General features: G+C 42.1%; 1 protein-coding gene across 1 annotated transcript in view; it reads right to left on the reverse strand.

Annotated features, from left to right (window-relative positions):
- The window catches only part of pex5la (peroxisomal biogenesis factor 5-like a), a gene marked incomplete at both ends in the record, with an annotated part of 61,615 nt that overhangs the window by 20,913 nt on the left and 17,342 nt on the right, over nt 1–23,360 (reverse strand). Inside the window, 5 exons of the mRNA XM_079739989.1 lie at nt 115–205; nt 921–1,032; nt 2,059–2,274; nt 4,444–4,558; nt 12,778–12,882. Coding sequence (XP_079596115.1) covers nt 115–205; nt 921–1,032; nt 2,059–2,274; nt 4,444–4,558; nt 12,778–12,882 — 639 coding nt within the window. The remainder of the gene's footprint in view (nt 1–114; nt 206–920; nt 1,033–2,058; nt 2,275–4,443; nt 4,559–12,777; nt 12,883–23,360) is intronic.

Below are 23,360 nucleotides of genomic sequence, written 5' to 3' on the forward strand. Positions count from 1 at the left end.
CACACACACACACACATATACACACACACACACACACACACACACACACACACACACACACACACACACACACACACACAGGCACGAGGGCCTGGGAGGATCTTGAGCACTTACTTGAGATGCTAGAGCACATTCCGGCTCCGCTTTGGTGTTTGCCTCTGAGTTCTTGTTTGATGGGTCTGATTGAGTTTTGCAGTCGGTCAACCTAGCAGAGAAATGTGTCACAGAACCAGTGTTATGACCTGCTCCAGTGAACACAAACAAGAACCTACCCCTGTTATCGAACTGTAGCATTTAATGTTGTTTTTTTTACAATGCTCTTAAAGTGTGTTTATGTGTGTGTTGCACCTTCTAAATACTATCTGTAAAGATAAAAGTGAGCGGGTTTGTAATTTTTTGAGAGATGCCCTTTTTAAAGGGACCTTTTCAGCATTTGCCAAAAGACACAGGTTGGGTGAGGAATATGGGGTCATTAGTGGCTGAGGCCCGGGAAGCCCCCCCGAAGTTTAGGCTTCTCTCCAAGTGATGGCTCCCTAATGCAGCTGTCAAGGTACATTCCTTGGAAGAATCATTCATGTGTTATATCATATCCTACCCGGTCCCTCTTCCACATCTTTTTCCTCTTAATCATTCATGACTATCAGTCACCCAGAGTCTCTGTGGAGGACACGATTATCTGATTCATTACTGGATGTCTGGTTCACGGGACTTTTACTTTTACTTTGTATTTCTATTTCTCTATTTTAATTATTTCTTCGGTTCTCGGTTAACTTTAGATTTATTTCAAAGGGTGTAGCGCTTGAACTTTTGAATGCCATCAGAAGAAAACCGCTATAGTTGAGGGTGCTCAATGCACACTTCATGATATGAACCCCATGAATCTGTGTTCTCGACGCACGCCCGCCCACGAGAACACCCACCACAGGAATTCATTCGAGGAGTTCCTCGACGAACGTCGCCGATCCAATTTCCATTTCTTGTTCCCGTTGGGATTCAGCTCCTCCCATTTATCCAGCGTAGACGAAATGTCGACTGTGGATGAAAGCAGACAACCACTTATCAAATTAAATCGACCAATACCAACAGAAGACGAAAAATATACGAGAATAAAAAAAGCACATTTGAAAAATATATATTATTTTCAAAAACACATTTAGGGACCTCTTTTGACGAAGAATAATGGCGGTTATTTGGACCCCTCTGGAGAACTGAGACCCCGACCAACAGCGTCGTCTACCACGTCCATTCAATAAAGCAGCAGCCGCAGGGATGGCTGGGTGAGCTGCGACGACCCCGGCAGCGTGGCATCGCTCATGAATTATTGCTGAAGAGGATGTGCTAAATACAGATAGCAACAGTGCCAAGCGCCAGAGGCCTCCACACAATACGCCATCTGGCCTCAATTAGAACAGGACGTGAACTTTCCGTTGTAAATGACCCGCGGCCGGGTGACAACCAATCACGCGGCCCCCGAATGAATTGGAGGGGACCCCGCGCTGAGGATCGAGACCTTTTGTGGCTTGAAGCGTAAATTGTGCGCCGAACAAATGATCCGAGGGGGCTCTCGTTATATCGTTCAAAAGTTACACCATTTGTAACGGGGGCAGAATGTTTAATCTTTTCCGTGCTGTGTTCTCAACACAAGCATAGGCGGGGAAGGGGTTTGAAGACGGGGATTAGGCCGTCTCATTAGTGTGGGTGGCATTGAGGAATAAAGACTTTGGGCGTATTTAACTTCATTTCCATTTGAGGAATGGGGTGGGGGGGAATGGGCTGTGGAGGAATGGGGGATTTTGAGAATACTCTCTCATCAGGGAAGGATGTGAGTTGTTCAGATTCGGTGGATCCTGGGTTTTTGTGATCCTCAATAGAACGTGAAGTGGAGAACTCTGGCGGTCGCCTACATTTCCCCACAGTGCAAACACAACACGGCACCATTCCCCTTCGGATTTTCAGTTAAACTCCAATAATTGCCAATCGTTTTTAGATTGAATCGATAATTATACTGAGGATCTCAGACATCATTGACCTCCAGGGGGCGAATCCGAGGGCACCCACCTCTGCCTGAATCCAGCGAGCGCCTCTCTGGCGTGCGCGTGGTCAGGGCGGCGTGCTCCACCTCCACCTGGATCAGCTCCGTCTCCTCGGCCCTCTTCCGGAGCGCGGTGCCTTTCGGGGTCTCTCCGCGGGACACCAGGGGGCTTCTCTTGTCCCGGCCGTTCCTCTGCTCGCTGGGCTCGCTGAGGTCCAGGAGGTCCAGGGCTGAGGACAGCACTAGGGGGGGGGTGGGGGAGGAGATCGCAATCGGTCAGCTTTTCCTTGGCACAGGTGTGTGAAAGCTAAGTCATGGACATCAAGACTCAAGACTCACCTGTTCAGAGTTCGTCTAGACTTTGCATAGCCGGGGTGGCTATGCAAAGAGGTCTTAAGTCCCGCCCCTCCTACTTGTTGTATGTTGTACCTCCTGGCACTTAATGTACGCACTTATTGTGTGTGGTACTTAGTTATAGTAATTGGTTATGTAGCATCTTATCCTAGCTATCTATGTTGAATACGGGGAATGGGTTAACCTAGCGATTTTAAATGCTTTGCACTTGGCTCTATGAACATCCTTATTGTACCGACAGCAATTTAATGTTTCACTTTCTTATGACAAATGTACTTATTGTAAGTCGCTTTCGATAAAAACGCCTGCTAAATGCCCTAAATGTAAATGTAAAATTATACATGTCATTTCTAAAAATAAAGTTAATGTGATTGATATGAATAGTTTTTGTATTAATGAATATTAATGTTTTAATTTTTGGTACATTTTGTTATGAGTAGCAGTAGAAGCAGCAGCAGCATTATTTTGTATTTTACTCCTCCTTCCATGCGATAAGGTGCAGCGACTCTGAGTAATTCCATACTGTGTTTTGATCGGTTTGTTATCTTGTGCTGGTGCCTGCAAATTCACGTGGGTGGGGATAACGTTTCAGCGTATATGAAAACTGTTGGAGCCAGACATACTGTGAACACAAGCAGTAGGCCGGTTCTACTCCCACTATCTAGCATCCAATTCTTACTGATCGAATCGCATCCCACTCACGTTTTGAAAAGTTTTCAAATACTTGATAAATCGGTCACGTTACGGATGCAAGATTCTATCTGGGTTTAAACATGCACTTTCTTCAAGACTAGGATATTGTTTGACCTGGGCTTTCACTGATATGATAACTATGACTCATTCAGATGAGTCACAGTTACCTCAATGAAATTTCTGTAAGACATCATGAACAAGCGAATACTCAGAAGAGCTATCTTTGACCGTCATCCACTCTTTCCTTGGATGTAACCACAAATTTCTTTGTTTAGTCATTTCAAGAAAAAAAAACAAAACCATCGACCCGTGGAAAGTGGAGTTGTCATGCCCTATGAATGTCTCATTGAGCAGACATCCACAAGACGAAGCGGTCGTCCTACAGACAGGGGGGCAGTCAGACCCACGCAACCCCCCTGAGGAGCTCTGCTTTGGTCAATTAAACAATTCAATGGCGTGTGAGCAAAGTGGCGAGAATAAACCCAGTCTCTGTTCCAAAGGGCATGACCTTTATGTTCACGCTGCTCTGCTGCCAACTTAGCCTTCCTCGACTCTGCTTCTTCACTAACAAACACTGAAAAGGTGTTTCCTGTGATGTCTCCCTCGTCGGATCTAATCAACACAAAGGAAAATGACGCCTGGACCTATTGCGGTTCAATTAATTGATGTTGCCATGGGATGAGGTTGTCCGTGGTTTGACAATTTTATCCTAAGCCACTTAAAGTGAAAGTACTTTGATGCCTTGGAGGAAGACTGTGGACATGGGGATAGAACCCAGTACCTATTGGTTTGGAGTTGAATACCCCGGCCACTATGCCAGCTGACCCCAATGATTGTAGGATAGATGATTAGCCAATACCCAGGCATTGTTTATTGGACTACTGCCTGTTCATAGTCCTGGGAAAGAGCTATCGCTCAGACAGTATTTTTTCTAGCAAATGTGTTTTTTTTTAATACAGTATTTAATCAGTACAGTCTCCGACTATATTAAAGGCATCCATCAACAGTTGGACTCCCGTTCTTTCTTGTCGTTTTTTAAGATTTGAAGATTTGTTATTTTTAGTTTGCAAATTTTCACTCCAAACATACCTTAAAGGAAGTGCGTTTTAATTATGTTTGTGCTCTGGTTTAAATGCAATGAACACCTGTGCTGTACACTCTTAGCCATACGTGGGTTTGATTGGCCAACCGTGACCTATGGGAGTGTATGACGAGAGAGAGAGAGAGAGAGAGAGAGAGAGAGAGAGAGAGAGAGAGAGAGAGAGAGAGAGAGAGAGAGAGAGAGAGAGAGAGAGAGAGAGAGAGAGAGAGAGAGAGAGAGAGAGAGAGAGAGAGATCTGTGTGAAGGTGATGATGCACCCTACCTGCAGTGTTGGATGTGACGGGGCGAGGGCGGGAGCCATCACACTTGGTCTCGCAGAGGAAGTCGTCGATGGAGGGGCTGAGCAGCGGCCGGCTCTCCTGTTGCTCGCTCACCAGCTGTGGGGATCACAGGCAGAGAGAGGAGGATGGAGAAGAGTCCTGCATGCACCTTGACCTGGTGACCTGTCCCCGTATGACGTCATGCTGTCACCCTTCATATCGTCTTTGGGGGGGGGGGGGGGGGGGGGGGTGGTAGTAAAGTTCAATAAGCAGTGCTCCTTAAGGACTTCAGGGTTGTTGAATGATCTTCTCTGAACCAATGACATTGATTGAAGTATTAAAATAACGCTTTTTAACAATAATGTCGACTATGATTAATGTTGATGACCAGTGCATGCAATGGTTGTTAGTTTTGAGGAAAACCTTATAATAAAATTTGGATTTTTGGGTGTAACGCAAGGGCAGATGAAGAGATGTGATAAGTGATGTCTGCATGGGCAGCTCAAATCTCTTCCCTGCAATACTCCTTCTTGACTTGTTCAGCTGCAGTACTCCATGAGACATGTCCTCCAATCAGGCCAGGAACATAATGTAATCAGATATCCCTCCATCACAGCTGAAGTTTCCAGTAGAGTGGTGTGCCTATCACATCGATTTGATTGCGATCGGTTGTCATAATAAACCACGTCACTGGGTATGACCGTCTGCTGCCATTTTAAAGTTTGAATTAGACCGAAAGTTACCCATAAGCTACGCCCCCTGATAATAACGGGCTGGTGATTTGAAGGTGACATATTATACCACCAGGTGTGAGTGTGATTAGCCGCGACAAGCCTTTGAGAAACACAAATAGAAACATGAAACTCTTCGGGTGGACAGTGCCAGTCCTGCAGCGCAATTTCATGAAAACTTTGCACATTGATCAAACCGACTATTTGCTTTGTGATCATTGGAATACGGCCTTCTCTCATACTATGGAAGCGGCGTGTCTTCGGAAACATTCAAACTCTTTGTTACCGAGTCAGACTCGATATGTTACGTTGATCCGAAATCCACTGACGTCCACGCAGGGGTTGTGGGGATAGTGAACTTCCATCCTAGGTGATCCCTATCGTCTGACAGCCAGGCGTCCTCTGATTGGAAGGTCACAAAGAGGTTGGGAAGTCACCCTGCTGTTCAGATGAACTTTAGTAAGCCCACCTCCCACTGCTAAAGCCGCGCAGACGACTAACAACTGAACATATTCTAAATCCAGTTCAGTTGGTCATATTTATTTTAATTAACAAATTATATCCTAAAGGCTTTAATATTGAGTTGATTTCTACATTTATAGAATGTTCTCTCAAATTGGAGATTAGAAACGCGCCATTAAGGTAAATCAAGCAGACTTTTCCCGAGCCATCAACCAGCCAGATGTACTACCCAAATGGTTTTTGATCGTTATTTGATTTTGTTGGTGATGACTGTCGTTCACAGCAGGCCTTGTTCACAGGCGTCCAGCCGGTTCAATTCATAAGAAGGAACCCAGTGCACATCACCACAATCTCTGAGGGGCTCCCAACCTCAGTCAGAAAGTAATAGTCTATTGGTTAGGGGGTAGCTGAAAAATGACTGGATCTGAACACAATTGCAGTCTTCCTATAGCTGTAGGGATCCGCGAGCGATATGCCTCACAACAATGTGATCAATGTGTGACACTGTGTTAACATATGTTTACATCTCTCTGTCCCCTACACATGGGAGGATTTTCAGGGTTAGAGGTGATTATGCAAAGTGGTAAACAGACGGATATCGAGACGAGATATGGTGTGCCGGTGATACTGATGGATGGTGTTGTTCTCTAATGTTTCCCATCTGATGTTCCAAACCGTGCAAATGCTTATCATCTAGATAACCATGCTATACAGGCTAAGAAATTGGTTGTAAAATGCTCCAATCGGTTCTAAAAGTTTGCTCTGGGCACCCTTGTTTCCAGCTAAGGCTTTGTGTGTTGGGCTGGCTTTAAGGCTTCTCTAGCCTAGGCTACTCTGTTACGATAATTGTTGGCCTGTGTAATATTGACAATATACTGGTAAACATGACCTTTGCCCTTTCTGCTCACGGTCGGGTATTATCACGCAAGAACAATTTTCATGACGCTGCTAAAACATTTATTACTACCGATGGAAAGGGGCTGTGAACCTGCCATATGCCTGATATGTAATGTGCCAAGGAGTGTAATGTGCCAATGTGCCAATCTCCTGGTCTGAGTGAAACTTAGACAGATGTTGATGTTGTACACTTCCGGATTGGCAGCCTGTTTGAACTGAACTATATTACAAATACCTAATTCACCCGTCACAAGAAGAAAAAAGGGAATATCTGTCACATGTTTATTTTGAATGGAGGAAATTTTCATCCATTTTGAATGACGATGTTATGATGATGTCAATAATGCATTTTACTCCAGAAGGGATGGAATAAACTTTTAGCAGGGTCGATTGATGTGCTCACAGAGTAGGTTGTCTGTATTAATGTCACTGGGGGCGGTATGCTGTTTTAGTGCCTGTAATGAATTCTCTGTTACTTAAAGTTACTATAAACTGATAAAGTGTAAGTGAACTACCAGCTCAGGTTTGAACACTATGAGGATTCAACCATGTGTTTAGGCAAGGGCGTAGGAACCGGGGGGGACGGAGGGGACGTGTCCCCTCCAATATCGGAGACACGCGCATTTGTCCCCCCTAAAAATTATACCGGATCTGTCAGGTTTCCGATATGTGTCCCCCCCAATGTTAAACTCATTCCTACGCCCCTGTGTTTAGGTGTCTAGAAAGGAGGGGGGCGTGTTATCCCCATGGTTACGACCCAAGCCAACTTTGTGATACTTTTTGAGGTGTCGTTTGTGATACTTCTTTGTGTATGAGCGTTATAGTGAGCCATGTTGTATATATATGATGCACAACACACCTGTATCACTGTCCGCAAAAGTGTCTGCGAAACCTAACCCTCTCTCTGACGCAGACGTCAAGATCCACCGCTGTCCAGACGGAGCCCCACAAGGCGACACACACCACGGCGTTATAATATAAGTGTCCGAAAAGCTATACTATACTCGCTTTTATTTTTTGTATCTGTTGATATGTCGAATATGATCGTTAATATAGCAATCTATGTAAGCTTCAAGAATCAAGAATATACTTAAGGGCAATTTGATGTCACAAAAAGAAGAGGGGACCGTTCCCAAATTTGTTTGCGGAGATTGGCAAAAACCTATGATTTTACACCTGTTTTCTCTTTATAACGTCATATTTTCGTACCCGTGACAAAATATAATAGTTTACTATGTTGACGATCATAGGACATATTGACCACGGTTAAAACAATCAAAAACTACTGTGGCTTCACTGCCCTTTAAGTAATCTTGTGGATGCGCGTTTGGATTATCCAGTTATCCAGTTGTACTATTTACTATACTATCAAGAACATGAGTTTTAAAATGGCTGTTGGTGGCTTTCGTTCTTCTATCAAAGTATAAACGGAACAAAACATGGTGTTTCTCTACTCTGTTTACTGGCATGGCATGCTGTGACCGGGGAATGCTGACAGTGCAAGAATAATTGAGCTCTGGGGGATAACAAACCATGAGCAATGAACAGGGTTCGCCTATATGCCGCTTATCCAAACCCGCCATGCTGAACACGCCTATGGCATTGGTTTAATTTGAAAGTATGCACGAGACAAACTAATATTAGTATAAACTCAACCATTCAAACAATTCAATGTTTTAGCATTGAACATCTCATTGTAAAAAAGGAGACACACTGGTAGACTGTTGTCATACACTGTGTTATGATACATATTTAGTTATGAGATGATTAGCTGTCTCAATGTCTCTGTTGTCCTTGCGTCCGACCAGAATGAGTGCAGGCTTACCAGACTGTGTGGATAATATCAAGGGTCTTGCATGACTTGTGCTTCATTGATTACACAAGGTTTATGCACAAATAGTAATGTAAAACAACTCTGATACCATCAATAGGAAATATTCACTGGGATTATATTAAGGACATAATGTGCCCCAGAAAAGAATGTGAAAGGGCCATTTTAATTGGAAAGTATGACTCCACCCAACTCATTATTTATAAATGCTTCAAATACCATGTTTTCCTGTGGCTGTGCTTTTCCGGTGGATACAATACAGACCATTAGTTTCACTGGGATTCTGATCTTATTTTAAAGAAGGGAAATGTTAAGCCAACAAGACCAGCAAAATAAATAGATTGCTGGCATTTCTCTTTGGGTAATTGAGGGTTAATATATACATAAAATATTTACGTAAATCTTAAAAAGTCACCGCTATTTTAACCACTCTTTCGAATTCTTCATGAACATCAAGTGAGCACTGTAACTAATCCCTCAGAATGGTGGGGGAGAAAAGCAAAACAGCGAGAATATCTTCACAACATAAAATCCAGTCAATAACGCGCCTGTGCTCCATAAATAATGGTTGATAATCTGTCAGTGGGTAGAAGAGCGCTGTTGTAAAATGTCAAAGGTAGGTATGTAGCTCCAATCTCCAGTGGTATGTACAATAGACGACCTTGAAGACGGATGACAAAACACTTAATTTGTCCAAACAAGGTCATGGCTTCATGTGTGGGCAGGCATGCTATTGCCAAGACCAAAGAGCTGAAAGACATACCCCATGTCAGCACATTTCCAAGCACATTTCCACAGAGCATGTCAGAATAATGAGCTCGTATATATTATTATATACAAGTCCATTATTAATGTTAACATTATTAAGTATAGTTGTATGACGAGAAAGCTCCACTATCTCTAGTGAGTCACCCGTTCTGTCCACCAACAGCAATAACAGGTAAAGCATGCTGGGTTTTTTTACAGGCTCACTGGAGGGGGCAGCGACCCAGGAGAGAATTGTGAGCACTGTGTCCTTTCATTACTCACTCCGTGCTGAGGTTATGCTTTCGTCCCCTGTGGGGCTTCCCCTTCGTACCATTTTTATTATGACCCTGTCCTATGCAGATCTCCCCGCCGCATTGTTTACCAAAATATAAAGGGCTGCCATTGTGTGTGGGGAGGGGAGCCAGAATATTATGTAAAGGAAAACTCCAGCTAATTGTGCCACCTGGGCACGACTCCTGGAGATGCCCTCGGAAGCAGTTGTCAGGAGAACAGAGGAACAGTTTGACACGTAAGACTCCCAGGGGCGTGGGTGATTAAGGTGTGTGTGTGTGTCTGTGTGTGTGTGTGGAGGGGGTTTAGTGATGTGTTACCTTAAGAGGAATAAAATCAAAGCAGAAAATTTAGTATTTTGATCGTGTAATTACATTTTGTTATGCTACACTTGCTGGATAATTGCCTCCTCTTGCTAGCAATATGAGACGATGGTTGTCCTTGATATTTTTATGTTTTATCCAACAACAAAAAAACAAACATCAAAGCCTTGATCATATGTGCCAAGGTTGCGGTCTGATTACTCTGTTGTGGTGATTGGGGAGGTTTTCCCTAATGCCGACACGCCCTAACAAACAGCCAAAGGTTTTTTATTTTCTGCTGCTCTTTTAAAAAGACAAGCCAACGCCTGTTTACGTTCAGCGCCATGGACTGAGTGTGATCGAAAGGTGCAATGAGTCAAAGAGCAGTCGTCAGCAAAACCACCCATCATTTGTATGGGGAGTCAACACCTATTGCTTAAACATCTCAGCTAAGCCACAGGGAAGGTATGCAAACCTGTGTGCATGCAGATTGACAACATCTGCATGCATTGCTCAACAAAGAGATGAAGACTTCCGGTGACATCATATCGACCTTGTATTGCTGACCTAAAATACACTATTTCTTGTTCTACCGTGATGTTAGACAGCAATATGTATTCCACCCTGAGACTTTTCTGTGAAGCACTCGTGAATTCATGTTTGTGGATCATCTTCAATCGTTTAGCACTTACCTTCCCCCACACATTATCAATACACCCAGGAAGATGAAATGGATATACGTTGGATGGATGTTTATAATTGTTGGTGATGAAGATGGTTAATTCATGCTAAATACATCTTATTTTAAACTTCTTATGTCAGATGATAGATGAAAGCATCATGAGCAAGCGAATAGGATCATAAACTTTGGCGCATTTAAAGAAGGCAGTTTAACTACACAACATATTGAACTCATTACGGCTGCTAAACTCTTCTACAAATTAAGACTTGTATTTTGTGGCAAACGGTTCAGGCGTGAAAGAGGCAACAGCTGCTGAAAGTTTGTGTGTTAATGTGTTATTGTGTTTTTGTGTGTCGTTCTGTGTGTTTGAGAGAGTAAGTCAAGGATGGGATGTAACTCTCATCTCGTCTGTTAATGAATGACCTACTTTACATGAGGTCACTTAAAAGAAAGTCTTGCTGATGAGGTAAATTATTTAAAAGATGATGTCTTGAAAACATTAGAAAAGAGACGGAAGTTCGAATTTGCCTTCATCATGACAAGATCATGATGAAGACGACTATTAGTTAATTAATCAACAAATGTCTTATTAGCATAAATAAATGGACCCATCTTTGATGGGCATTAACTCATGGATTTGGTTTCTCTAATCGCCGTGGCCTTATTATAAATTGGTATTGAAGTGTGTATTTAAAATTCGAAGTCAACCACCACGGGAACTGGGGGGAGAGGGGGGGGTTGACACACACACACACACACACACACACACACACACACACACACACACACACACACACACACACACACACACACACACACACACACACACACACAGACACACACACAGCCCCCCTGTCCCCCTGTTGACTTTACAAATAATGAAAGGTCGAAAGTATTGCTATTTGCAGATTGTCGCAACATTAAAAACAGGGCCTGTATTGAGCCAGAGTCACGCTGTCATCGATCGATGTAACTCTATGGGGATTGAGCGACCGCGGAGGTGCTAGTGCGCACACCTTTAGCTTTTGACATGGTCCATCCTCGAATGACAGAGTCCCTGGGAGCTGGGGGTGGGGGGAGGGGAGTGAGGTGGTGGGGGTGGTGGTGGTGGTGGTGGTGGTGGGGGCAGTGAGCATTATGTGGCTGTCTTGTTATTTTTTTTCCATTGACTTTGTTGAGGGATTGCAGCTTATCCTGCAGTCTATGGAGGCAATACAACCCTTGGCCTTTATGCAATGTATTCAATGAGCTGCTCCACCAACAAGGCAAAGCTTATTTGCGTTCTTAACCTGCCATCCTTCAAAGGGCCTCATGTTCTTCATTGGTTAAGATTTGTGTGACAACGGGCATTGCGTGTGTCAGAGGGCAAAACAGGGTTTTAGCTAGAGGGATTGAACGATTGTCCGCTGTTTACCATATCATTGCGATTTAGAAAACATGCTGCAGAAACTAAGCTGCACACAAGCAGATAGAAGAAGAGAAACAACAACAAACGGCCGCATCAATTATAAAAACGACGGCGTAAGGGACATAAATAGCACAGAGCAACCCCACGCACACACACACACACACACACACACACACACACACACACACACACACACACACACACACACACACACACGCACGTGCAAAAGCAATCAAGCACATAAGCACAACAGCATTGCATGGCCTTTGCTTTACCCCTACTTTCAACAAAAGATGGAAACCTAAAAGCACAGCAAGACACCGGTAAATCTACTACAGGAACTACGGGAACAGTTAAAGTGTACAGACAACTATAGTAAGATACCAAATTATGTTTCATTTTATAAGTTACATTTTCCTTCTAAGATGAAGCTGCTCATGAGGTTAAAGCAAGTTCACAAAGTGCGGCTAACCTAATTAAAAAATGGGCGAAAGGGACATGACAGAAAATTACAGACAAGCCGCTGGGAGTTTCAGTAATAACTAAATGCACTGTTAGTGTTTGGTTGAAAAGGTGGGTTCAGCTAATTGCTTTGTGACAATATCAAACTCATCAATTCTTTCTAAAAGGTTTAAGACCACTTGTTTCAGAAACTAAAAGACAATTCAACCCCTTTCCCGTAAACTGTCTTCATGTTTTTAAATGAATGTACAAAACTATTGAGTGCATAGCATATCGATGTACACCCTTGTGATAAAGATAATGAAGTCAAACGTCCCATCCCCAGGGGCGACAGCTAGCAGAGCTGGTAAGAGTTGTTAGTAGACAGCATAGTGTGTGGTGATATAATAAATATAGGAAGCTCAAGGCCGTTTCATTAGGACCAATGAAAGGAGGAACTTCCAGGGATGGGGGGGGGGGGGGGGAGGTTGAGGGGAAGGGGAGGGGGGGGGGAGCAGGGGGTGTTCTGAGGGGTTCTGCCCACCTTCGTAGTCACCGGGAGGAGGGGCTTCCCTTCAGAGGACGCCTTACTTGGTATCTCCTTCAGGACCATGGCCACAGTCTTATCTGCAGCCCTAGAGTCCTTGCCCTACAACAGGTAGATCAACAATGACGTGGCATCAGGTCAATTGGACAACTCAAGTGCTTTTTGCCCCCATTTTGTTTTCCAGGGGGAGGCATCTTATAGAAATATAAATTGAGATAAAAAACAAGATTGAAACTTAGTTCTTTAATGAGAATGACACTATAAAGACACCATGGTGAGCCAGCAGAGGCAGACACACAAGTACATCGACTGGAGATGTGGTGGTGCACAGTGCGGATGGAGGAGAGTCGCTACACAATGACGTTCATGGTCGTTTAAAGAGGTGCAGTGTTACACCGTGAGGGTGGGTGGAGCGGCAGGGCTTCCTGTAAAGCACCTGAAAACAGCCCTGAGTACTCGGTTTTATAGTTTAAATTTGAAGGTTAGGCTTTCCATTTTTTTGTTATTCAATACAAACATAAATAGGAAAAATGTTGTATTTTTTGATTTCTTTTTTAAATTCTCACAAAGATTTTTTTGACAGAATCACAAACACCTACTCTCCCGCTCTCAGAGACGGTCAATAATAATGGCTGAAATCACTTCCACAAAGATTCACCACAGACATACATCAACATAAACAACACCACTTTATTCCTAGCCCACTACACAAGCCTTAACACTAACTCCTAAGCCACTAACCTTATCCATAAGAACACAAGAACCCTAAATCTTATAACCCACTAACCTTAACCCTAACTTAAGATCCCCAACTCCTAATCCACAAACCTTAAACGTAACTGCTAAGCCACCAAACTTAACCCTTACACAACAACCCTAAATCTCAACCCACTAACCTAAAGTAAGAACCGTAACTCCGAACCTTAACCCTAACTCCAAGAACTATGGCTCCCACCACACTCCAAGAGCTAAGGCTTACGGCCAAGTCTACACCACAGTTTTAAAACGAATACCCTTGTTTCTTCTGTACCGGTCGGAACCCCGAAACAGAATCACAACTGGATTGCTTCCCAGAACATATTCCCTAACGCTTTACCTGAGGTGCTTTACGACGTCCCCATGAAAAGTAAACCTACATTCTTCTTGAATTCATTAAAAATATATATATGACATCCATTATAATTCTCAATTCCCAAGATTGCCCAAAGAACATTGCACTAAAAAAAACGAAACAATAGAACACCGTAAACAACCTTATTTTCAGTCTGAAAGATTACAGGGCTGCACTAAAAATGGTCACTGGATGGTAAAAGGAAACATCACCAGGGGAGCATAAGACTGCTAATAGGACCTAGACTGCTAATAGACTCACAAAAACCACCTGCGCACCCACCCCTGAACTAGCCATGTGTAAGTTGGCGGAGCCAGTCTAAAACCACTATATGATGGCACAGTATGAGCAGCAAGGAACCTCTTTGAGGGAAAATAACCTGCTACCTTTACAAATGTCTAATGAGGTATATTGGGACACTTCACACATGACACTAAACAGTGTCAAGTGCATCATGATTACAACAACAACTACAATCTCAAGCCAGTGCATGTTTCTGGTTTGGACTGGAATAACGTAGAGGCATCGTTAAAGCTGCAGCAAGACTTGATACAATCTCTTTACTCTTGCTTCCATGCCGTGTCTGCATCAATTCTCGTCTATGGGGTCAGTGGACCGTTCTCCACAGAGGCTGTAGCCTACACACACATCAGGTCTGTTCGTTTATATGTGTCAGAGCACAAGCGGGGGGGTCACTGTGTGGCGTTCCGTCATGAGTCGTGGTTGTGCTGGGGCACCGGGATACATGAATGGACCAGATCCCTAATTAGTGTTATGTGCTACACCTGGGTCGGTCCAACAGGGACGCCACTGTCAACGAGGGTCTTTTATTTATGCCAAGTTACCCCCTGACCAACAATGCTAAAATAGTTCATTTTTTTTCGTTTAGCAAAGTTTATTCAGGGTGAAACAGTAAAGTTTACAAGTTGATTATTTGATATTTTTTAAATCAGGATTAACAAGGATATTCTTTTTGCACAGAGTGAACTAAAGTATACTTTTAAACTTTTATTCAGTGATGTATTTACGGACTATTTCACCCACAGGCAATCCAAAGCAGATCTAATCCTTTTGGGTCCTTATGTTTTGCAATTTTGATTTGAATGTGCGGTTAAATTCAACTCAAGAGCTATTTGTGGTTAGCCTTGTGTCCTTCTGAGACTTGTGTTTGTCTACGGGGTACTACGCAAACAAATTAGATGGAATCATTGTCAATGGCAAATGACTAAACAACCATGTAAACCATTTAATCGATGTACTAGATAGTGTTGAAGGACTAAGTGGAGCCATTTAGAATTCCCCATCTATCACTGATAATTTGGCAAACCAAATAAATATATCAGCTGGAGGGAGATTGTTTCTCTGAGTCATTCTCGCTGAAGAACTTAGAAAATAGCCCTTCCACTGTTGTTGCAAATGTGGAATACCTTATTCAATGCTGAAACTAGGTAAAATCCCTCTCATCCAACCGCTCTAAAAGAAAGCAACCTGTATTAAGCTGTTATATTTTACAAAGTCTGTTGACGGGATTCACGTTCTGAAATTGCATTAACAAAGTGTTACATAACGGGCAACTGGAAATTTCAGTTTCAGTTAATTGTCATTTTTACTTATGCGTGAAACATTACCATTGCGTGAAAGAGAACAATGAGTCAGTAATCGTCCCTTTACCAACGAGAATCAAACACAGGCTTTCCTCTCTGGATCTCTCTCCCAGAGCGGAGCCATGTTTAGATATTTACTCAGAGAAGCTCCTGGAAGCTCTCTTGAATGTTTGAGCACTTCCCCCAACCGTTTGAATGCTTGAACGTTTCCCAAGGGAAGGAAAACAAACAAACAAACAAACAAAAGAAATGCAACCGCATGTCTCTACTGATGGAACATTGCCCATGCTCAGCGTGGAGAGGAAATGATGTGCCATAATAGGGCTCTTTACATCCTGGGAGACGCTACGGATCTGATTGACACCCATCATCTCCTCCTTGCATGGGGGTGGAAATGACCACCCCAGAAAGGAGATCACCCTTCATCAGTTGGAGAGGGGTGTTAGTGAACAGGGAGGTGTGGGTTACTAAGAGGGTCTACTTCTGACACACTTCCATGATATTGTTAGCCTGCGGACGTGAGTGACACACTCTGTGGTGTGTCTCCATAATAAACACAAATGTGTTCGTTCACACGGAAAGGCAACAGCAATGATGCAGTTAGGCCTAATGACACACACGCACACATGCGCATAACACACACACACACACACACACACACACACACACACACACACACACACACACACACACACACACACACACACACACACACACACACACACACACACACACACACACACACCATTTCTGCCATTTCTGCCTCCCTCTCAGTTTAAATAAGATCTAGCCAGCTGTTCAGACCCACTTTGCCCAAAGGGTTGATTTTTCACTCAGTTTGAGCCAATGAAGTCACAGCACATTAATAGTTTGCATCTTTATTTCCTGGGATAATAAGTATTTCTTTGCTTAAAAAAAGGAAATCGGCTGAAAATGCTCACAATAACCTGGAAAATATCTTTCTTTTTGTAGAAAAAATAATCATAATGAGGTTAAATGGTTCTATAACATATATATGATTAAGTGGATTGAAAAAGTCAAAGATAAATGTACTGAGTCAATTATATAAGACTATTTGCCCTTTTTTCTTCTAGATAACCTTCACCCTAACACTTTTCAGCTTTTAAAGACAACTGCATTAAAAATGCAGCTAATCAAGTGAAGTGATCAATTTGAAGTGAAGCTGAGTGAAATCTCAAAAGCCAAAGCTCTCCATGTTTGATTAATAAAAGCACCCGAAAGTACAAAGAAAGAAATGATGAATGAACTTGAAAACTCTGACAACCACCCACTGTGTATGAGCAGTAGAGAGAAAGAGTAGGTAGGTATCTGAAATTATGCAAAACATTGTATGCATTATATATAGGGAGCACTTTAACAACTTAACAACTCAATCAAAGTGATTTGTGACCAGAACCCAAGTGAACCGCCATCAGGTTACGGCTCTCTCCAATTTCAAGCGTTGCTGAACAAAAGACTGATTGGAAAAAGGACAACTTAACCCAATCACCGCTCGACAAATGTCTGACACAAAACTACGCCATGGCAACTGCTGAGCCTTAATGGGTTCCAGCGCTTGTTTTTCATCAAATCTCTGTCAGACGATTAAAGTGTTGAGAGACAAGCTGTTGCTTTTTGATGGATTACGCCACTAACTCGCTTGATACCATTTGAATCCTCCATTGGGCATCAGACATCAGATGAATCATTTTTGCCCCAAAAAAAATTCTAGTTTGTAGACTCCATATCACCAAATTGATCAGGTTAAATAGACCTCCTAATCTATTACATTATCATAACTTGCTTCATCACAGGGAGTAAACATGAGGAGGCTGGGAGGTAAATCCTGTCCCCTAAGAGCTGTAAAAGTGTATAATATGTAACATATTGCCATCCAAATCCCCAATATTGGAGAGTTGTCTTTGCCCAACCCCCAAATACCCAGACCCGAAGCTTATGCAGGTTGCCAGGTTGAGAACACTAAACAAACACGAGCACAAAAAAACGAGCCAAACAGAATATACAAGGACAAGTCCTGTGTTGATAAGCTAATGAATACATTTGAAATGTATTTATTGTTTATAAATTATAAACCACCTCAGGAGGCATCCGTCTCGAAACTCTTCTGGGCTAAGCTGTTTCCATCTTTCAAATGCAACTCAAAGATTTAACCCTGTTTAGCCCGGCTCTAGTCATGGGGCTTTTTTGAAAGGGATGAGGCTTTTAGGTCAGATAGAATCTAGTACAATCTCAGATGATCCAGTGGACTTGCCGGCTTCCATGGCTGCAGCACGTTGTGTTTGTTTGCCAATTTGGTTAATATCTGGCAACCCACGGTTGAAGAATGGAGAATGGTGAATCATAACACACAGGTCAAAGCAAAACAGAACTCCGACCCGCAATGGTAATTTTAAAGGGGAACATACTGGCAGTAGCGGTGTTGTCGAAGAAGCCAGTATTTTGACCTAGCATGCCCCCCTATTCTCTGATGATATATCATGGTCATTTTATGATTTAGCAACAGGTCATTTGAAACATATAGCTGCTTTAGCTCTAGCATTGATCAACTGAGTATTTCAGTAATCCACAATGAACCAACAGAGAGAGGACTGCACACTTTATGGGAACAGGCATTCCAAATAATAGGAAGTAAGATGGAGTGGCGAAAAAAGGCATTATTCAGAAAGCGGCCCCCACTGACTAGGGGCTGGACCTGAATGCCCTCAGCTAGTGTTTGGAACCAAAATGGCCAGGTGAATACGACCAACAGCCTACATTTTGGTACAAAGACTTGAGTATCTCCCAGGTCATTCCCAGGTTCACACAATAAACACTGATCTTAGCTGACTAACGAGACTGATTTGCAGCATTATTATTAACAATTATTTTATTTTATGACAGTGTTTCTATGTGAAGCCCTTTGAGTCTGCCTTGTGTATGAAAAGTGCTGTAAAAATAAAGTTACCTTGCCTTGCCTATGCTGATCTATTGGCAAACATACTAGCACAGCCTTCCCATGAAGAACAAATCCTTAGGAAACACAAGCATTGATGGAAATGTACACTTTTAGGCCAGCATCTATTTGGCGTCATTGCGTTTGAGAATTAAGTCTACTTAATTAGATCTAGAGGCGTTGCAGAGGAGTTTGAAGCTTCCCCCCCATTCATTGCCTACCCTAGCTTTAATCTGTAGTATCTAGAAACCAAACAAAGTGCAGTTCTGACATTCATTTCCACACTGTCTACAGTATAATTTCTGTTCTTTGTGATTCCAGCCATTGGCTTGCTTAAGCTGTACACGTTTGGTTCTTTATGTATATAGAAATGCATCTAGCTATGGAATAACACAGCACACCCTCTTACCTTGCATCTCATTTGCTGCATTCATTATTTTAAAACAATATTTATAACCTATTATTGTATTATTATTACGATTAGTTGTATTTTTTTCTTATTTTGGGGGAAAGGACTGATCCTTGTCAAAATAACTGTAAAAAAAACAGAAGAAGGAGAATAGTGTAAAAAAATGTAATGTTGCAGAGGAACATCGATACATGTATCATCTGTCTTCATTGCTGAACATGAAAGAACAAGGTCAGGATCATAGCCGCACTGTTAGATCAAATAACCCTCATACTGGAGCTCCATTAGGGGCCCTGTTCAAAGGGGACACATGTCTAGGTGCTTTAACATTACCTCCATATAAACATTACTGAAATACACAAACATTTTAAGAAAATTCTTGAATATGCATATTCCTGGCATTTTTATGCATTCATATTCAAATCTTGGCCATAACGTTGACACAAACATGAATGATTCATTTTAATAAGTCCACTTTGGTTTTTACTTCTTCAGCAATTAAGTCAAAGAATAGATTACAGTGTAGCATAATGATAGGTTCAGGAAATGTTTGATAAACATGTTTTAATTATTCACAACAATCTTGCCTTCTTTTTTTCCAAAACATTGCCTATTTTCTTTATCCCTAATAAAAGCCATAAATTAAATTGTACATAGGCCATCGGGGTTTCTTTGTCCTGCTTCAAATAAAATGGTATGGTAAGTCCGCCAAGAAACTCAGTAACACGCACAGGAATTTAAATGAATGATTCCAGCCTTTATACTCACCCCTCATGCTCCCTGAATTAATGCTATGTCACTGCACTAAATTATGATAAATTAATTTAATTCTCATAAAAATCCCCTTTCAGAATCATAACACCATCTCCATTAGTCAGGAGCACAAGCCATGATGACACGGGTGACAGCTTTATCATTTCTACCTGTCTTATCACTCGCCCTGTGATTTAAATGAAAATGGCTCATATTTATCTATCTTGCTGTAAATAATTCATCATGAGTCATCATACAAAATGTTGCACACTCTTCTGAAGCTCACCTAAAGACTCTTTACACAATCTGAACTCAACATGCGAGGCATCTGCTGGTCATGTTGTGTTTGATACTTTAACCATCATCATAACATTACACCAAGTTTAAGCTAATACAAACTAGGTTCTTTCAAACTGTGATGCGCACTCTTTCAACAAAACATTGCTGTATTTTACACACAAGCTGGACACATGCATGTGCAGAGATAAACACTCAAACGAAAACCACGGCAGGGATCAAAGCAGGACTTTGATCCCCCTATCGGCTGACAATGCAGAAAAAAGACTAGGATTTGTAACGCATGGCATTGAATCAGCAACCAGGGGAATTTCCATGGTTTTCTCACGGACTCTCCAGAACTAATAGACCGAGAGCGTTGAGCTCATTTGGTCTTTCATAACCTCCCTAGTGGCACCGAGGGAGACCCTCTTCAAGTGTGAAAGACTTGCATCCCATTCAATGCAAAAGCATTGAATGGGAGCGGGAATGATGAGATCTGCAAAGGTAACTCATGCCTTTGGAGTATGTGTCCCAGTATGGGAGAGTCTACTGGGAGCAGGATAGTTTAGATACTAGTGGGCTGCCAGGCTAGAGTGTTTAGATTCCCAAACGAAAGAAACTGGGGTTGATTTCCAATGTATCCAGCCTCAACCAGGAAGACTATTTCCTACCTGCTCCTTAATGACAAGCATTTTAATTTGCTATAAACTAAATCTTCTATTGTTTTGGTAAAACAAAATTTCATTCATCAAAATTTTCATGAAATTTCATTTCATTTCAATTTCAACCCTTTCACAAATTTTTTATTTAACCTCTATTTTGAACATAACATACCCTGTAACCCTGCAACTTGAAGAATAACACGGTCTTAAAGCTCTGTTTATGGGACTTCAGATTACACGTACAACCGAATGCTGCGATAGGTTGTTGACAGCTGCAAATTGAACCCCACGACGCGGCGGCATGGACAAGCAAGCTCACTGATTCAAGGACTGCAGAATCGCTCCAGCACACTATGGAATCTGCCATCCACTGCTGTCAATCTCTCCGAGACCCTTGTGGACAGAAACCTGTTGGTTTAACCATGAACACAGAACACCGCTGGCACACTTCATGAAAGAGTAATGACACGGAGCATCTTGAAAGTATGTCAATTTTGACGTCGCTATGCAGACATGACCCAGCCCAAGGGGGATTTAGTATTCTACACCAGGTCTAATGTTTTTGGCTCATGAATATTGAAGCCGGAGTACAATGTATGCTTTTCCTGAGAATCTACAAGGTAGAGGTAGTCTCCCCATCGCCTCCCTTTGAGTGATATGACAGAGGTATCATCAGCAAATTAGAAGTTGCCTTACTGGAATTCAAGACTGAAGGTATATATAACATAAACAATCTTTTTTATTATTATGTTTCCGTTGGTGAATGGAAACCAAAAAAACAACCCTTAGGTGTAGCTGAGGTTGCAGCCTTGTTGAGGGGACATTTTTTTTAATTAGACTGTCAGCTACGCATGAATATGAAGTCATTCAGGGTCCCTCTTAAGATGTAATGCCACTCAGCAAAGTTGCAGTAATTATCTTTCCCTATAGACAAATAAGGTTTAATAACATCAATACTTTAGCTGTCGTCAAAAGGATCTCTAATTACAACGGCCAATGAGATTTTGGTTAGATATTCAGTGTCCAGGACTAGGATTGGATAACATATCGACCAGAGGTTCCCAAAACATTTCATGACATGACTCCCTGTGAAGATACTTGGGTCCCAATAAGAACCCACCAAATATTGGGTAACAAAAGTACATGAATTACCACATTAACATACTCATAATTAAATTAAAGATATAAGGCATGTATAGGCATGCGTATTTTAGATTTTCTTTACATATACAAATGTTTATTCATGCTATCTCACAACCCAATTGTTCTCTCCTGCTGATTTAAAGGTGCTGTAGGTACAAGACTTAATGCTGCTGTACGAAATATTTGAGAGTTGTGTAGACAGAAAGTTTAAAAGGGTTCAGGAAAGCATGAATTTGCAAGGAAAGAACCAGGAAAAACGTGGCCTCTCTCGCTATGTTTTTTCAACAAATGAGAAGTCAGAGAATTCTACCCACCTGAGATTGACAGGCAAGATGGATTACCCAATCATGATTGATATGGCCTGATTGGTCAGAAATCAGCCTGGAGCGGTCTAAAATCGTATTTGCTATCCATAGAGGCAATCAACCCGAAACAGATCTTCTCACAGTGCATTTCCCCCACTAATAGCTAATCTTGAGCATCGTGGCTATCTCCCTCTCAAGGCTTCCCTGACTTCAACCCTTCCTTCCCTCTCCCTGGGGAGGAGTCTTATCTTCTCTCCTTTGCTATCAGCCACCGTGGCAGCAAAATAATAGGCTTTGTTTTGACTTTTGTTCACCTGAGTGAAGCAAGGGGGGGGGGGGGGGGGTAAGTAAAGATTGATTACTTGCTGGGACTCCCTAAATCACTTGAGCGGAGAAACTGGGATGTACTTGGAACTCAGCAGCCTTTATATAAAATGCCGTCCTCTTCCCCACATATCAATCATGCCGGTGAGGAAGAGGAGGTGCATTGGTGGCAGTCTCGGGATAGGGGGGGGGTTGGTAGTTATGACAGCAACAAGGACGGGCGAGAAAGGTAGAAGAGTAATTTGAGCGGCCCTGAGCCGGCTAGTGAAGATGTATGCAGGCGAGTAAAGCCGTCTGTTTGGTTCATTCTGCTGCTGGGTAGTAGCATACCGATTTTTGTTCAAACATTTATATCTTGCAGAGTTGTACCATAAAGGTTATAGTTGCTTGTTTTTTTTATAAAATAACACAAGAGACAAAGGAGAGCTTTGATAGCCAACGGTTATGCACGGTGACACACAATGAAGAGATTCATTGAATGCAGAGTACATGAGTTTGTAAATTGTTTTATTTATTCATTGTGTTTTTTTAATTGTGTTATGTGCATACAAAATAAGCTGATGAATGTTGTATGACATTGCCTTTTTATGAATAATTTAAAAAAATAAAAGAGAGAGAAAATAGTCCATGAAATTATTATTTGAATCTGTGGAGTCTAATTTGGATTATGGAACCATTTTCTAACCAGAGGAAGGTTCTACAGAGCTGGCATTTCTCCACACATCCGGGCCTCATTTTAATATTAATGTTGACAAGCCTGGAAGCAGACGAGGCATTCATTCATACGTTTCCAGGAGATTCAGGCGTCTTTATCTTTTCAGAAACTTTAAAATAGCTCACTATTTCCCTTGTGTTTCATCGATTTAAATAAGGTACATTTCCAGCGAGACTTTTTTTACCCTCAACTCTTGACTGTACTGACCCCCACTGGATTCTACCCTTTAGAGTGCACATGAGTTTGCAATAAACCGTATCAGAGTGTAAATACAGGGCATTCTCTCTGTTTTTGTTTTCCTTCACTGAGGGAGTTGAGTTGG

This window comes from Pollachius pollachius (assembly GCF_949987615.1).
Source record: "Pollachius pollachius genome assembly, chromosome: 7".
Lineage (NCBI taxonomy): Eukaryota > Metazoa > Chordata > Actinopteri > Gadiformes > Gadidae > Pollachius > Pollachius pollachius.